Genomic DNA, 16,005 nt, shown 5'->3' with positions numbered 1-16,005 from the left:
TTTTTGTAGGTTTCGATCTCGAATCAAGTTTAGTGTCATACATTATTTATTAGTAGAAAATTATGAGATGAGCTCAAAGTTGACGACAGATTACAGACTCAAAATTGACGACAGATTACAGACTTTTCCCAACTAGGTTCCCAAACTTTCCTTCAGAATGCAGACAATTTGTATGCGCAAAAAAATACATTCTCCAATACCATCTGTTTTTGCGCAGCCTCAACATCTGACACTCTCCGGCCAGATCACGTCGAACGAATAACGGCCACTTGAGGTGCACACTCAGTCTGAGCGCGACCCGGTGGGATGATTGCGAAACGTGTGGGTGTCTCGAAAACGCGCGGATCACACTCACTCGTGCAGCATCCGAAAGACGAAGAAAGTTCCCCAGTGCGCAACGAGACCTCTGCAGGATGCGACTTTGCAGGGAAAGGGTTGAAATGTCCGCTGCTGCTCGTCCTACTTCTTCGATCTCCTCTCTGGTTCCGCCTGGATGAACTGTTCCTTCAGCTGTTTGTGGTGCAACTTAACTTGAGATGAATGGTCCAATCCAAAAGTCAACTGCACTCACAGCTGCTGCTGTTGGTGGAGATTTCAATGATCGTAATAACAGGTTCGATTTTGCCGCCCGAAGAGGCCCATTTTTGTTTGAACGCCGTCGACTACGAAGACGACGAATGGCCGACGGATGGCTGTTTGGTTGTTTGTGATTGAATGGCCCTTCCACAACCTATGATTGTAATTACTGACTGACTGAGCAAGGGCGCGTCGTGATTCATGTGCATTGGGGCAGTCGAACTATCTCCGTCATCACCATCGGGAGGTTTCAGGTACCTACCTAAGTGAATGGGGTGGTCTTCGAGGGGGACAGTCGGGATCAGGGAAGGTGTCGAGTGGATGCAGCGTGGGAGGACTGCCACTTCTCCCTCACGGCTGGACTTGGCTGCAAATGAAAAGTGGTGGTCGTCGTCGCCGTTGTTGTTGTTGTAGTTCCAATCGCTTTTGCCGTCAGTTGTGAATCAGTTTACATTTCTCCAATTATTTTTTTTCATTTGTTGACTCAGTTACTCAAAATAAAAAAGATAAAGAGAAAAAATGTCCCGAAGTAGGTTCGCCCCGATGGACGGCAGCTCGATTGCCGCAGTGAGTGCGAGGAAGTCGACACGAGGAAGTCGATGTTTTGTTCCGACCGACCGAAAGATCCGGTACCTTCCTATTTGAGTGGTGAAGCGCGTGAAAAGTTTGTTCGATATCCTTGTGGGGGGGCCGAAGAAGTTCTATTTCGGGTGGGCTATCTGATCGGCTCTTCGGATTGGCATTCGATCGATCGGATGCTGCGTGATAGAATGAGAACAGTTTTCGTGGTTTCGTCGTGTTGTGTCGTGTTATGTTTGCTGGCCGAACGAAGCAACTCGGCGCTGAATGAAAGTGAATCGGTGCAGTCTGTCGTCCAGCGGCTGGAGCATTTGAATTGGATCTACGCGAACAAGCGGAACCACCAGAAGGATTCCACCAACAAGATCAACTACGAGCTTTATGTCACCCCGGTGATGTCAGAGACGGAGCGGCAGCGGGCGCGAAATCCGCTGCTGTCCTGGTTGGCCAATGTGCTAAATTTCGCGGGCGTTGGCCAAACGTCGGAGGTGCAGGAAGACTCACCGGTTACCAAACCGGACTATTGCTCAGCGTGCAGTAAATATAGATGGCATTATTACATATGGGGCGGTGCGATTTTTTTTTTCTCGTGGGAATGCGCAATATGGTTTTTGGGCACGACAAACGAATGTTAACTGTTTCAAACGTTGAAAAATGTTGCCAATACGATAGTTTGTTTTTTTAAAAAGACTTACCATTCGTGAAGAAGTGATTTTATAGCTGATCGATTTTATCAAATTTTTAGAAAAATGTTTTTTGAGGTTTTTTGAATTAAGTTTTTAAAATGACCTTAAAATACAATCGATCAGGAATTATATAAAATGTCTGTGGTATTTTAATTGGTGATACTTATTCATATGAGGTAAAAATCTGATAAAGGAAAAAACTACATGAAAAAACCTAAACAATCTGGTTGAAATGATTAAGGTCAGTTTATTTTTCGCTTGTTGATAGTGGGTATCAACACAGCTCGAAACTATCAAGCTTATAACAATGAAGAGGACGGATTCAGTTAAGCAGTGTAAGGAAGAAACGTTGCCTCTCAGAAGTAAGCCATGACTTTTGGGTGACGCACGCGTTTTTGTTTTGGTCGAGAAATTTCCTGTAATTAATTCGAAAAAAAAGGATTTAAGATTGTTTTGATTAAAACAAGTTATGTGAAATTAGAACAGTTGTGCGTGAAAGTTAAGAGTTAAAATGAAAGGCAGTGTTAGAACATTCAATAATAAATATCTTTCCAAGTGGCAGAATTGCTGGGGCGAGCTGCTCCTGCCAACTTATGGCGCACGAATCAAAATTAGTGTAAAATGGATTTTCTTGTATCGAAAACTTATTTCACAGACAACTTATTTGGTAAGATCAATTCATTTGATAGATGACTTTTACATTGCATTATTTTCATGAAAACCTATATAATGCGTTTGGCAGGGAACTCCACCATTTTTTATCTGTAAAATATCCCCAAAGTAAAAAAAAAGAAAATCGTTGGAGTTTGGTATTTTATAAGTAGAAAATATGTTCCAAATTTGAAAAGAATCGGTGAAGTAGTTTTCAAATGACGATGTCCACGGACTTTAAAAATGTGCTTTCGAGAAAAACGCGTTTGAAGTTTCTGCTCTCTCTCTCTTGCAGTATTAAATAAGAGGAGATAAAGGCCTATGACTTCTACAGTTTTGCTTCGATTGACTTGAAAATTTGACACAACATTCTTGAAATGTTTAACAATAAGAAAATAAAAAAATAAAAAATCGATTTTTTGAAAGTGTTAGACCCTACTTCCCTCTTAATTTCAAGGATGCTTACATGTTTTGGTTATGTTGGTTAAAGAAAAAGAAAAGGAAGAAGAATAAGATGAAGAAGAAGAAAAAGGAGAAGGAAAGAAACGTTGCTTCTCAAATATCTGTCAATAATTTTTTTCTTAAGATAATCAATTGAGAGATAACTTTATAAAATTTCTGATGTTTTTAAGAGCTATTTAATACAAAAATTTGACTACAAAAGAGGCTAAGAGCAACCTAAGAGAGGATCTTATAAGATAATAGAGTTTTTCAAGGTTAATTTTAGTTTTTAAAAAACCAACTGTGTATAATTTGAGAGCTCATTTTCAAAAAATCATTTCACTGGTGATCTTAAGTTGAAACTTTTTCTCTAGCTATGTTCAAACTCAATTTTGCTGAAAACTCTTTAGTTGCAATGCCCTGGAAATGATATCATCAGTACAAAGAAAAGCTATATCCATCTCGGGCATTTCATGAATGGAACAACATTTCAGTAAAAGGCTTTTTATGTTCTATACGATTGTCCTACTGATATTCTTAAATTTGGAAGTTTAATATTATGTTCAATTGTATTAAATCCAGTGAATTTTGTCAAAATTGTCAAAATTGTCAAAATTGTCAAAATTGTCAAAATGGTCAAAATGGTCAAAATTGTCAAAATTGTCAAAATTGTCAAAATTGTCAAAATTGTCAAAATTGTCAAAATTGTCAAAATTGTCAAAATTGTCAAAATTGTCAAAATTGTCAAAATTGTCAAAATTGTCAAAATTGTCAAAATTGTCAAAATTGTCAAAATTGTCAAAATTGTCAAAATTGTCAAAATTGTCAAAATTGTCAAAATTGTCAAAATTGTCAAAATTGTCAAAATTGTCAAAATTGTCAAAATTGTCAAAATTGTCAAAATTGTCAAAATTGTCAAAATTGTCAAAATTGTCAAAATTGTCAAAATTGTCAAAATTGTCAAAATTGTCAAAATTGTCAAAATTGTCAAAATTGTCAAAATTGTCAAAATTGTCAAAATTGTCAAAATTGTCAAAATTGTCAAAATTGTCAAAATTGTCAAAATTGTCAAAATTGTCAAAATTGTCAAAATTGTCAAAATTGTCAAAATTGTCAAAATTGTCAAAATTGTCAAAATTGTCAAAATTGTCAAAATTGTCAAAATTGTCAAAATTGTCAAAATTGTCAAAATTGTCAAAATTGTCAAAATTGTCAAAATTGTCAAAATTGTCAAAATTGTCAAAATTGTCAAAATTGTCAAAATTGTCAAAATTGTCAAAATTGTCAAAATTGTCAAAATTGTCAAAATTGTCAAAATTGTCAAAATTGTCAAAATTGTCAAAATTGTCAAAATTGTCAAAATTGTCAAAATTGTCAAAATTGTCAAAATTGTCAAAATTGTCAAAATTGTCAAAATTGTCAAAATTGTCAAAATTGTCAAAATTGTCAAAATTGTCAAAATTGTCAAAATTGTCAAAATTGTCAAAATTGTCAAAATTGTCAAAATTGTCAAAATTGTCAAAATTGTCAAAATTGTCAAAATTGTCAAAATTGTCAAAATTGTCAAAATTGTCAAAATTGTCAAAATTGTCAAAATTGTCAAAATTGTCAAAATTGTCAAAATTGTCAAAATTGTCAAAATTGTCAAAATTGTCAAAATTGTCAAAATTGTCAAAATTGTCAAAATTGTCAAAATTGTCAAAATTGTCAAAATTGTCAAAATTGTCAAAATTGTCAAAATTGTCAAAATTGTCAAAATTGTCAAAATTGTCAAAATTGTCAAAATTGTCAAAATTGTCAAAATTGTCAAAATTTTCAAAATTGTCAAAATTGTATTTCTAATTTTTTGTGTCACCCTTTTTCAGCTTGTGGCGTTTCGCCAATCACTTCTCGCATCGTCGGTGGCGTCAAGGCGGATATCAAAGAGTTCCCGTGGATGGTCCAGCTGCTCTATCGAGGGACGTATTATTGCGGGGGTACGTTGATAAGCGATCGCTACATCCTGACGGCGGCCCACTGTGTGCTGAACTTCAAGGCGGCCCAGATCACGGTCAAGTTGTACGACGTCCAGCACAGTAAGATGGTGATCAGGGCCGTTGAAAAATTGCACGGTAACAATGGGTTCAGTTTGGACACTTTCAACAATGATATTGCCCTGGTCAAGCTGCATAATGCGGTCAATGTGGTGGAACGATTTGTGACCGTTTGTTTGCCAACTCCGGGCAAATCGTACGCTAACAAGGAAGGAACCGTCACTGGATGGGGAAAGCTGGCCAACGGTAGTCTATCGCAGGTTCTGCAAAAGGTCCAGGTCCCAATCATGACCAATGCGCAGTGCAAAAAGAGCGCCTATCGAGCGTCACGAATTACCGACAACATGATGTGTGCGGGATTCCCCGACGGAGGTCACGATGCTTGTCAGGTGAGCTATCATCAGTCAGTCTGGCGAGAAAGTTGCCACGTGATGATATAATTTTAACGGGATTTTTTTTTGATCGATTTTATTTCAGGGAGATAGTGGAGGTCCGCTTCAGATTGGCGATACTAGCCTGAGGGAGGTCGTTGGGATCGTATCGTGGGGAGAAGGTTGCGCCAAACCAAACTATCCGGGAGTTTATACTCGAGTGAATCGCTACTTGCAGTGGATCAAGAACAATTCACGGGACGGATGTTTGTGTGACCCACCGGAATAGGGCAATATGATGATCCTGGAGTGTAAGAATTTTAGAATTTAATGAAAATCTGAGTATTGAAAACGATCTGGTTGAAGTTGAGTTTTGTGTTTGTTGTGAAAGCAAGATTTTGGGTTGTGATATGCATTCTAGGGCTTCAATTTGTTTATAGTTCACGGTCGTTCGTGTAAGGTTTTATTAATAAGGTTCATACGTTAACACAATATTGTTCAAAAACAATACGTTACTTAAGAGAAGCACACTCGTGGCAACGCAACAATTTGAATATTGCTCTCTTAAATTTCAGTCGATCTAGCACAATGCTAGTGAAAAGATTACGTAGCCTCATACGTGAGATGAAAATTGGCTCAGAGAAGGAAAAAACCTTACCACACATTTCACACATCATGCATTTCCTTGTTCGATCACAATAAAGTGGGACTTAGTCAACCAAGAAATTTCTTCCACTAAGGTGGTCCAGTCAAGAAGATCAGTGTCGTTTAATTTTCATTTTTCAATAACTATCAAAAATTGGTTTAAAGTTTTTGGTTATGTGAGAGATTTTCTAATGTTCTCTGTTCTAACGGAATTGAATTGAGTATCAACATCATAATTTTTTCCGTTATTTTTAAACAACTTCAAGTTGTTTAAAAAACTTTACAACCACATTATGTAGAGAAGACGAATAAAAATTTTAGGCTGCTGGTGCCACAAGTATTGCTTGACTATTTGCTAGCCATTTACGTTAGGCACGAGCAGTGTTGAGAGATTAGAAGTAACGTTCTTTCGTAAAACTGTTCATTTAAAAAAAAAATCGGTAGAGGGTTTATAGATTGGCTCAAAAATGGCTGGATGACTCGGTTACAAAGTGTCAGGATTTTATGATTCTTACGAATCTCAATTCAGAGATTCACTCAGACTGACTTAGTTTTGTTTATTATAGACGACTGAATAAAAAAAAAATAAAAGAATTCGTTCAAACGTTAAATTTCTCTCATCAATCTACCGACCAGGGCGAAAGTTCCAATTTTACTTTCTTGTAAAGTTATTTTCAATAAAACTTTTTTAATGGTGAAAAGAACCCGTTTCGCGTTTGAAAATTATTCAATTAGGTTTTGTTTTGTTCTGGTACATTCTTGCAGGTTCGTGCGTGTTATTTCGCTAAAATTTCGTTGAAGCTTTTGAAGCTATTAAATATAATCCTTTGATTAAAAGTTGGTTTAAGAATAGTCTAAATTAGAGACAGAGATAGTTCCCATAAACCGAGCAACTTTTTCATATAGTTCAAAACTTAATATTTACGACAGAGTTGGCAGGCTGGCGTTGGATAATCTAGCTGATGTAATATCGATTTCGATGTTTACTTTTGAATCTGCTGCAATCAACTCTGAAGACTCAAATTTAGCGCTTGAACAACCGAGTTACATTACATTTATCATCGAAAGTTTTAATTCAAACGATTACAAATCTTTTCGAAAATTGCTGACTTTTTGCCGGACAGTTAAAAAAACGATACAAAAACGATTTGTGAATGTGAATTTAATCCTCGCTCCCCTGGGTTTTGCCTAATGTTGCCATAATTTAAAATGCTGTCATAAAAAAAAATATTTTATATAATTTTTCTCAGTGTTGCTGAATTCATCCATTGTTTTATATTAATCATTTAGAAACTTTATTTATTTTCTATATATCCTTCATCTTATCTCTTCATTCCTTCTCACTTTTATTCTCAAGAAAAAAATTTATATGCGATTTTTATTTTTCTCCAGAACAAAATTTAAATTTATCAAATGAACTTTATCTTAATATTATATTTCATCCTTAGCAAAAACTGTTGTTTATTTTCCCAAATATCTTTCATCTCAATTCTACACCAAATTTTTATCAACGGCTTTCATCTCAATTCTACAAAAAAATTTGCTATACTTTTCCAGCCTCTCTGTCTACCAGAGTCGGAACAATCTGTGCCAATTGTAGGGATGAGATGAAGGATGTGAAGAAATTAAATCAAATTTAATTAAAAATAAATTAAAATAATAGTTGTATTCGGCAACACTGAAGATAAATAAAATAAAATGAACAAAGTCAGTCATTGATCTATTCTTGTGAGCGACAGACGTGTTTAAGTGAATCTGACTGCGACTGAAGCATTTGTCGCAACGTTACAAACTTATGAGCAAAGGATATGTGACTAAGAAGGAGCAACAAACGATGGTTGAAGATCATAAGAAACAACTAGGTGCTCTGCAGACTGAAATGACAAAGCCTCAAAGTCAATTAGTTAGCGAAAACAGTGGAATTGTTGAAAGTTTAAAGGGAGCTATTGGTCAACTAACCAATGAAGCGACTAAATACTCTAAGGTCAAAACTATCATCAATCCAGCTGAAGCTTGACGCTGCTAAAAAGAACTATGCAACAGTTACTTGACCAGCAAAATCCTGGATAAAGCTGACCATCACCTGCAGTAAATGAAAGACATACACCGTCTTAGCCGATTTAGGCTTTACAGACTGAATAAACGACATGGACAACTTAAGATTAACATTTAACAACCAGTACCGAGATGGGAATCGAACCCATGCCATCAGTGGACCAGCGATCATCGTCTTACCACGCTAACCACTCGACCACCGAGACGTACAATCCCGAGACGTGAAGTCCCGTCATCTGATGGACATGATCCAACGGTAGTACGAAGAACGAAAAACCTCAAACATCATTACCCTGATCCTGTTCGTCAATGCCTATCCGGATCTGGATGATCGGGCTGAAGCATTTTCGCGATTGCTCAACAAAATAATCCTGGATCCGAACATTGGCGATACGGATTTTGTGCTTCTGGAGAGCAAAGTTCTTCGAATGTAAGACTCTATCAAAAATGGATCTCCAATCACTGACGAAAAAGCTAAACAGTTTAACGAAAAGTTAAGTTTGTTCACTTAGTTGTCATACAACTCTTTTCAAACGTGGGCCAACGATCTGACTACCGGAATTCCTTCAGAGTTGAAAATTCATTTCGAAATGATTCATCCGAAACAGGTCATTCATTTAGAAACCATCATCCACTACAGATTCCTGGAGAAAAAGGATTGTTTAGTTAATTTCGACTGAATGAGAAATTTCATCGAGCTTTTAGGAATGACCCACGATATCAACAAATACAAGGGAGCGGAATTTTTGCTGACACGTAAGATTTCTTACACATTGGTGGCGATGATGTCGATCGCCATGGACGATAGTTTTCCAACGCCGGCAGACACTACGAAACCTATAATGTCTATACTTCCAAAGAGTCTTCAAAACGTAGCAAAATGTACAAATGCGGTGAAAATTGTTCAGATGCATTCAAATCACCAATTTTAACACACCACAATTCAAAGATTCCGCCAACACGGATCATAATGGTCATTTCGATAGAACAGTCGTCACTTCTCAAACGGCCGCTTGTACTGTGTTTCAAACCATTCCAACTCCTGACAAAAAAATCGTTGAATTGACAACCACGGACGGTATCAATATTTCAGCAATTGATTCATTTACACCGGGAATTGTTTCTTACACAAGCTATGTGGGAGTCAACCAGATGCCCTTGCCGGGGCATAAATCCCAAATCGATTCCGGATGGTAGATCGAGCCAAATTATGTCAATGAAACGGTAAAATTGACTTCCGAGTTTAATTTGTATAGACACCAACGGACGAGGGACTACCTAATTTCGGAAAATATCAAGAGCTCTCCGACGGTTGTGCTGCAACGATACGGATATTCTCAACTTTTTTCACGAGAACAGAGTGAGTCTGTCCGATTGGATTTTAAGGTGCTCCTATATGACATAAGCAGAGAAATGCTTTTCAACAGCAGACTTCTTCTCATTGTTTAAAAATAGATGCATACTTAAGGTTGCCAGAATTTTTTCAGCACCTAGCCGGGCCGGACAATTTAGGGCAATTTTATATAAAAAAAAAACCGGGCAAAATCCGGGCATTTGATTTCAAAATTGATGACCAAAAATCCGGGCAATATCCGGGCAAATTTTGTCAAAACCCAAAAATTAATCAATAAAAATCAAGAAAAAAACTGGAAAAACAGTTTTTTCTTCAAAATCCCCCGACAGGTTTTAAATTATATTTAAGGATTCCAAAAAATGTTTCATAATCATTTTAATAAAACTTGCTCAAAAAATTATGAGAACACAATTTGTGTTTTTATTGCCAAATAAAGTAAATAAATCCGGGCAATATCCGAGCATTATTCAACGAAATCCGGGCAACCGGGCCGGGCCAGATTGTCCCCTTATTTTGTATTAGATACCCGGGAAAACCCGGAAAAAACCGGGCAATCTGGCAACCTTAGTCTATAGTATTTTGTTCCATTCATGTTTTTGCGGTTTTTAAGTTCTTAGCATATATTTCTACATGTTGTTGACTTAAATACGCATCAAATGCTTTTTTAATTTATCAAGCTAAAAAAAGTTATAAAAGATTACTGACATAATTAAAAAAAAAACACCCGTTAATTACATCGATGGGGGACTTAAAGTGCATAACAAAAATATGCTCATTCGCTTATGATCTTATAGTTTTTCCTGATCCTTCACGTCGAAAAGGAATTTTTAATGAAACATCAATAAATCACACAAACGCAACCAATTTGCAAATCATAGCTTGTGGGGAATCGTGGGCCACACATCATGAACCACCTATATTTTTATGTTTTTATACACATTCAGAACTTAAAATACGTTTTTCCTATCTGTATAGTTTTCTTATGCCAAATTAAGAGTTATGAAAAATATTTTGTCCATCCTGTATAAGGAATTTTGCCAAAACGTTCGCGAGCCAGGTTTTGGAATCTATTCGATCATACACAGCTCTCTTTTTTATTTCATTATCTGAAATTGCTTTAAAATAACGAAATGAATTAGAAAATCACAGTTTTGGGTCAACTCATAAACTTTGCATGTTATTTGGTCAATTTGGATTTGGTGGCCCACGATTCTCCACCATTTTTCAAAATCCAAAAAATATTGCTTTTTTTTCAAACAGTCAGAATTGGGGGGAAATAACTTATTATAAATTTTAAAAAAATACCTTATGATACCTTGAAAATGTAGAAAATCATACCATTTTTTATTTTCTTTTTATCTTTTATAATAAAGAAGTTATGGAACAACGAAAAAAGTGGCCCATGATTCCCCACTCTCCCATACTTTTCTTATTTTATTTTTTGATGCAGTGTCAGCTTGAAGCTAAAACGTGCAAAAATTAAAAAACAGCTTTTAAAAGATTTAGCTGTTAATTTTCGAGTATTCAACTGATAGGCAAGATTTTTATCCAACCGGTTTATCATATACAATTCTTATGTAGAACAATAGACATGACATTAACATTTTCATGAAAAATTTTGAACTAATTCTAAAGTCTTGCAAATTTGAATTGGGAAAATTCAGCGTTTCTCGAATATCAAAATTCTTTTTTATAGAAAAATTACTCGAAAGTCCAACTTTTTTAGAACCAATCTTGAAGAACAAGAATCATTCTACAATAACATGCGTACAAAGTGGAAAATTTTCAGCAGATCTTTCGTGTTATCAACGAAAAATGTAAGTTTCCTTGTAAATCAAAAGATTTTTCGTGATTGTGACGTCGCAGTTTGTACCAATACTAGAGTAGGGCTGCCTTAGCACTACCTTCTATACTAGCATATCTATAGCATATCTATAGCACTACTATATTCCTTGGTGAGCATGGCTCAGTGAAAATGAGTGATTTTCGGAACTTTGTCGATAGTCCTTCTCCCATACCCCTTTTGGGGTTTTGAACTTTTGCTACTCACTCTGCTTTCATAAAATGCCTTCCACTAATTGAGCTGTCTGTTTTACCACCGAATTGAACAGTAAATTTTTTTTAAAACGTTGAGAATTTTATTAGAAATACTTTATATGACAAAAAGCGATATGATAGGATGAAGGAAGAATGAGAGTTCATTGTTTGCATAGGAGTATCTTACATTTATACCAACGGAATGAATTATTTCCAATTTTCAAAACTTTTGGACCATAATAAGCCCTTGGCTCAAAGTAGGGTCACTCACCCTATATAAAACAGATACATTTGATAGAAGAGTTCCAAAGCCTGAAAGTTATCAATGAACCTCCCTAACAGCCCCGTTTGATAGGAATGACGCGCGTGAGTCCACGCGACTAGACAAACATCTTTCCCTCTCGCCGTCTGCTCTTGGCACATTTGCCGTCTTCTGCTGTTGTGAGCTCTGATCGATGATCGTGCACGTTTGTTTTTGGGGAAATTGGCCGTCATCACCTTTTGGTCTCTCGTTTGACCGCTGAAGCCTCCACAATCCGGTGAAATGGGATAGTAATTTGTTGGTCGGCCTGGAGTCGGCCGTTTAGTTCAAGTTCACTTGTCGTCTGTAACGAATGGCTTCTGGTTTGCCGTCGCTGGGAAGATGCATCGTTGCATCGTGTCTTGTTGGGGTGATCTTGGTCGATTGGAAAGCAACAACAACGACTGTCGGCGACAGAGACGATCGAGGGTTGGCCGATTGGAGGAGAAGATTTCGGTTGGGAAATAGATTTCGTGGCACGGAGGCTCCTGAGTTGGTTTGTATAATAGGGTAAAGTGAGAGTGAACTGCGATTTCAAGATCTACCCTCTAAGAACTCCACAGATCCGCTAGACAGCAACACTATCATAGATAGTTTCCCAAACAGGGAACAACTCAACCAGAAGGCGCCTTCGTTAAATAGCCTATGGAGCTGGATGACGACCATCTTCGGACTTCCAATAGTCAGTGTTTTTGCTTATCGAGGACAACCCAAAAATTGTAACGCGTGTTGTGAGTTTCCTTCAATGAAAGTTTAGTCTATAAATATCACCAATGATTTATTTTCAAATTTATCCAATGCAGCTTGTGGCATCCGTCACAACACGTCTCGGATTGTCGGCGGAGCGGATGCACCTAATGACACGTACCCCTGGATGGTGGCCTTGTACTACGATAATCGATTCATCTGTGGAGGATCGCTGATAAACGATCTCTATGTCCTCACTGCGGCCCACTGCGTCGTCCAGACGGATCGAAGATTGTTCTCCGTTAAATTTCTCCTGTACGATCGAGCCAAACCCACAGCGGAAACTTTCGAACGACGGGTGTCGTACATCATGACCAACTGGTTCGTCAATGCGGTCGTTTTCATAGTGAATGATTTGGCGCTGCTAAAGTTGAACGAAACGGTCCCCATCGATAACAATCTTTATCCGGTTTGTCTACCGCCGGAAGGTTTAACGTATGAAGGCTATGATGTGAGTTATAAATTGAATACTAAATTAAAATTGAATTAATAGTGGTTTCTATTTTAGGGCATTATCACCGGTTGGGGTAAACTGGGTGACGGGAAGTTCCCCAGAAAACTGCAACAAGTAACGGTACCCATCATGTCCTATGATGAGTGCAAGAATCAGAGCAAGTACTACTCGTTTCAAATCAACGATCGGATGTTGTGTGCAGGGGTTCCACAAGGTGGCAAAGATTCCTGCCAAGGAGATAGTGGGGGTCCGATGCATATTATCGACAAGGAAACGGGAAAGTACTTCGTTGCTGGAGTTGTTTCGTATGGTTATGGCTGTGCTAAGCCCAAGTATCCGGGAATATATGCGCGTGTGAATCGATTTCTGTCCTGGATCAATTTTAACACTCGTGATGCGTGTCCTTGTAGTTAATAAACTCAAAAAACCTTTAACGTAAAATGAATACGATTATTATTTTTTGGGCTTATACATGTGATCATAAATCTGGATAACAAGCGTTCTAGCAATTAGGCTAAACCTTAAGGATTGTGTCTGAATGATACTATTTTTGTGTATGTTTTTATAAATTTTTAACAAAAACAGAGACCCCAGAAAGATATTTTTTATGGCATCTTGAAGTTACATATTGACGGGATGAATTTGATTCATCTTTTAATATTGGTTTCACATCATCATTCTGCGGCTAAACGCGAACATCCGACTTTTTTCACCTAAGGAGACTTCTATATCAATTTATCTTATTGTTGAAATCCGTTTTTTTATATTCACGATTTGTGTGTGTGTGGTTCATGATTATTAAAGAATTATTTCTGCGTACGAGAATTTATAAGATCAAAAAAAAATCAGATTTATTTCCCAAACAAATCCAGGAAGAAAGAGCTGACGCCAATCAAGATATCCGATTAATGCGGCTGAATGACCGAGCAGGTCAGCTATTGATAGATCGTAGAAATCAGCTCAAACGTTGGATTGGGCAGTTCGAGAAACACTTCCAAATCACGAATAGCGATGGCAAACAAAACTCACAGCTTGAAGCGCCAACAGTAAGTCGCATTAACGACCCCAACTCAGAAGCGCCCTCGCCAGCCAAAATAGAAGTGGCAATCAAGGACATGAAATCCAACAAAGCTCCTGGAATCGATTGCATTCCTTCTGAAATGCTGGAAGCCGACCCTGCCTTGTCAGTACAAATGCTGCATCGTCTTTTCGCTGACATTCTGCAAAGTGATCCTAAACAGGATCCAGTAGAAAATTGACGCTACACAAGCTGGATTCTGAAAAATCATTCGACCGACTGAACCACAAAAACATCTCGGCAGCTCTAAGACGACGAGGAGTCCCAGGGAAGCGAGTCCATTTCCATTTCATCGAAGCATGGTACGAGGTATTTTCTTGCAAGGTCTTACACGACGGTGTCTTGTTCAATCCAATCCCGATTACTGCTGGACTGAGACATGGATGTATTTTTATCAGCGCTACTTTTTCTCATCGTAATTGATGAGATCTTATCTGTAGGTCAAACAAAGGATTGCCATGTAATCCTTCGACAATGGAGCAGCTAAACGATCTCGACCTGGCTGACGATATTGTTTTGCTCGCCCAGAGGTATCCGGATATGCAGAGCGCACTCGACGACCTCACCGAAAGCTCCAAGGCAGCAGGTCTCAAAGTCAATGTCGGAAAGACCAAGTCGATGGAAAACAACACAGAAAATTAATACAATTTCGTGGTAGCTGGACAACAAGCAGTCTTGTAACCATCGTTTGAGACAATCTCAACACATCGTTCTTGATAATCATGGAAAGCACTCTCGTTTGATCGGAGAACAAAAAAATAGTATTGGTTAGTCGTTTGAATTCCATTCCATGCGTAAATAATCATTCCACATTGTTCGACCAGCACATCCAAAAATCGCCCGATATTTTTTTCCACAGGTGAGAGTGAATATGAAGAAAGGGCTTTTGCACAGTACTTTAGTATAAGTAAGCCGATGGGCAAACACTAGTGACAGCTTCATGTAAAATGAATTCGGCTCGAAGGAAGAAAGTTATAGTTTTAAGTAGTTTATGAAAGCTTTGTAAAATTTCTGCTGTACAGCATATTTATAGGGAGCCAGAATATTTATTTACTTGTGTGTAAGTTTGTTTCGCGATTTCGGGTGAGGTACGCTGAAAAAACGAAAATTCTGTGATGGATTCCACCAATTTCAGTGGAAGCAAAACAAATACTGCAAATTTCTTGATAAATATCACGACGGAAGCTCTTAACTGTCGTGATTTTACGAATCTCAATTTAGAGATTCACTAAGGCACGTCTGTCGCTCACAACAATAGATCAATGACTGACTTTGTTTTGTTTGTTTGTCTAGTGTTGCCAAAATAGCAAACGTTGTCATAGAAATTTATTTTAAAGCTTAGTTCTTTTAGAAATGGGACACTTTATTTTGCTGACAGCTCATTTACAAGTAGTCGGACATTCAAAATTTTAAATTCACGCATTTTGAGCTATCAACGATGCAAGAGAAAAAGAAAAAAATATTTGTACAATTTTCTTCAAAAACCATCATTATCAAATTGATAGCTGACAAAACCGTTGATTATTCAAAGAAATACAGTGTGTGAGTGGTAGAAAAGTATGCAAACACTGTCAAAAATGTCCACAATGTTCAAATCGAGCATTGTAGTGAAGTTCATGATCGGCAACTACGGTTAAGGGTCATCAGGGAAGTCAGTTCTCATTTCCGAATTTTTAATTTTTAAAAAGCAAAAAACTAAGTGTAGATCACTGAAATGTCCAGCAAATTTTTTGTCCGATAAGCTGAAACTGTTGCCTCGTTATGAGCCATGCAAACCTAACCTCAAACAACAAATTTTTGCTAGTTCCAGAGCTCGTAAGCTGTATAGCCGGTACCGAGGCTATGAGACAGATGATTTCTTATGGACGACAAAACTTATGAAAACCCTATTTCAAACAAATTCCAGCGTTTGAATCCCATAACATGTCTGCTCGTGGTAAGGTCCCTAGCATATTAAAGTATGGTTTTGCTGGTTGTTTTGTAAAATATAAGGATTT

General features: G+C 37.4%; 2 protein-coding genes across 2 annotated transcripts in view; both read left to right on the top strand.

Annotated features, from left to right (window-relative positions):
* Positions 1-865: 865 nt before the first annotated feature.
* Positions 866-5,692, top strand: LOC129745372 (trypsin-1-like). The gene is made up of 3 exons (XM_055738407.1): positions 866-1,692; positions 4,799-5,355; positions 5,444-5,692. The coding sequence occupies exons 1-3, from the start codon at positions 1,176-1,178 to the stop codon at positions 5,624-5,626; spliced, it is 1,257 nt and encodes a 418-aa protein (XP_055594382.1). The 5' UTR covers positions 866-1,175; the 3' UTR covers positions 5,627-5,692.
* A 6,318-nt stretch (positions 5,693-12,010) lies between these two features.
* LOC129738327 (uncharacterized) overlaps positions 12,011-16,005 on the top strand; it is a 124,297-nt gene continuing 120,302 nt past the window's right edge. Inside the window, exons 1-4 of the mRNA XM_055729511.1 lie at positions 12,011-12,225; positions 12,283-12,460; positions 12,533-12,927; positions 12,985-13,336. Of these exons, the coding sequence (XP_055585486.1) occupies positions 12,043-12,225; positions 12,283-12,460; positions 12,533-12,927; positions 12,985-13,336 (1,108 nt within the window). The 5' untranslated portion in view covers positions 12,011-12,042. The remainder of the gene's footprint in view (positions 12,226-12,282; positions 12,461-12,532; positions 12,928-12,984; positions 13,337-16,005) is intronic.

This window comes from Uranotaenia lowii, chromosome 1 (genome assembly GCF_029784155.1).
Source record: "Uranotaenia lowii strain MFRU-FL chromosome 1, ASM2978415v1, whole genome shotgun sequence".
Taxonomy (NCBI): Eukaryota; Metazoa; Arthropoda; class Insecta; order Diptera; family Culicidae; genus Uranotaenia; species Uranotaenia lowii.
Note: the sequence above shows the minus strand (reverse complement) of the source record. Positions and strands in the feature narration are given on the sequence as shown.

Coding starts and splice junctions, on each gene's coding strand:
- LOC129745372 (XM_055738407.1), top strand. CDS start 1,176: ATGTTTTGTTCCGACCGACCGAAAGATCCGGTACCTTCCTATTTGAGT. Junction 1,693..4,798: donor GGACTATTGCTCAGCGTGCA/GTAAATATAGAT, acceptor ACCCTTTTTCAG/CTTGTGGCGTTTCGCCAATC. Junction 5,356..5,443: donor GAGGTCACGATGCTTGTCAG/GTGAGCTATCAT, acceptor ATTTTATTTCAG/GGAGATAGTGGAGGTCCGCT.